Raw genomic sequence first — 1362 nt, forward strand, 5'->3', positions numbered from 1 at the left:
GGACAGTGGCTGTGGCCGCCGTGCCCCCGGGTTCCTGTTATGGAGGCCGGAGTGCAGCCCCGGCTGCGCCAGGGAAAACAGCTGCCAGGGTGGGGTCACGAGAGCAGGAAACAGATGCCGGCGCTCACGAGGCTGTGGCCTGGCCGGGCCCCGGGCGCCCCCTGCTGCGGTCTCTCCTGAGCCGGGGGGATGACGGTGCCGCCCCACGGGGGGATCAGGGCGAGACCTGGCCCTGGTGCTGCCTGCCAGACGCAGTCGGACCCCAGGAACGCAGTGGCTGGCTCAGCCTCGAGGTCTGTGTGGCACACACCGTCTTTCCAGGTGTAACAGCCGAGGGGCTGTTGTCACCCACCTGGGAGCCCTCAGCTGTCCAGTGGCCTTGCCAGGTCTGGGCCCATTCCCGGGCATGTGCTGGGCTGGGAGCCCACACAGATGACTGCCAGGCGCCGTGGCGCTCCCTGCTGGCTCGCGCTGTCCTGCCAGGAGACGGTCCTGTGCGCAGCCCCCACTCCTGCTCCTGCTCCTGCCCAGGCGGGTGTCGGAGGGACAGGCAGGCCAGACTCTCAGGGCCCCTAGCACCCTGTCCACGGAGCCCAGGGACCCCGGGCCGCCCCCTCTGCCTGCCGTCTCACCTGAGAGCCTCGCTGTGCCCTGGCCACGGGGGGAACCAGGCCTCAGCCTGACTCCCCAGGACGGTGGCCTGAGTCCCAGGTGGGCTTCCGCAGAGCCCACGCTGCCTGGATTCGGGGGCCGCTGCCGTGCCGACGGGAGTCTGAGACCGGCCTTGGCCTGAACATGGAAAGGCCCGGTGTGCGCCCTCCCCGGGAACGCGTCCCCGACCCTGTCTGACCTCGGGGTCCCTGTCTGTCTGCAGTCATGCCGCACCCCCAGCGCTTCAGCGGGGAGAGCGGCGTGTCCTGGAGCGACCTGGACGTCACCATCTCGGTGCCCTGGTACCTGGGGCTCATGTTCCGGACCCGGACGGCGGACGGCGTGCTGATGGAGGCCACGGCGGGCGCGTCCTCCAGGCTCCACCTCCAGGTGAGGACGGTCCCACCTGGGCCCCGGGGCAGATGTGCGGCCGATCGATGTAAGCAGGGCGCTCCGCAGAGCTGCACCCACGGGACCCCCTGCCCTCACGTCGGCCCCCTGCCCTCATGTTGGAGGCCAGTGTGGGCAGGGCCCCCAGTTCCTTAGGATGGAGCCCCCAGGGGCGTGGCCAGCCCCGTCCGGCCAGGGCTGGGGGCACTGCAGGCACGTTTTCCGGGCACCGCAGGCCCGGGCCGCTGATCTTCCCTGATGACCGTGTCATTCCATGAGCTCCCCCCCGCCCCGGGCAGCCCAGGAGTGAGCTCTGGGCCG

The 1362-nt window shown here is 71.1% G+C and overlaps 1 protein-coding gene across 1 annotated transcript in view; it reads left to right on the forward strand.

Annotated features, from left to right (window-relative positions):
* Positions 1–1362, forward strand: part of CELSR1 (cadherin EGF LAG seven-pass G-type receptor 1) — a gene marked incomplete at its 3' end in the record, with an annotated part of 131659 nt that overhangs the window by 107413 nt on the left and 22884 nt on the right. The window contains 1 exon segment of the mRNA XM_015570733.1: positions 875–1041. Within this exon segment, the coding sequence (XP_015426219.1) occupies positions 875–1041 (167 nt within the window).

Source organism: Myotis davidii, unplaced genomic scaffold, assembly GCF_000327345.1.
Source record: "Myotis davidii unplaced genomic scaffold, ASM32734v1 scaffold67, whole genome shotgun sequence".
NCBI lineage: Eukaryota > Metazoa > Chordata > Mammalia > Chiroptera > Vespertilionidae > Myotis > Myotis davidii.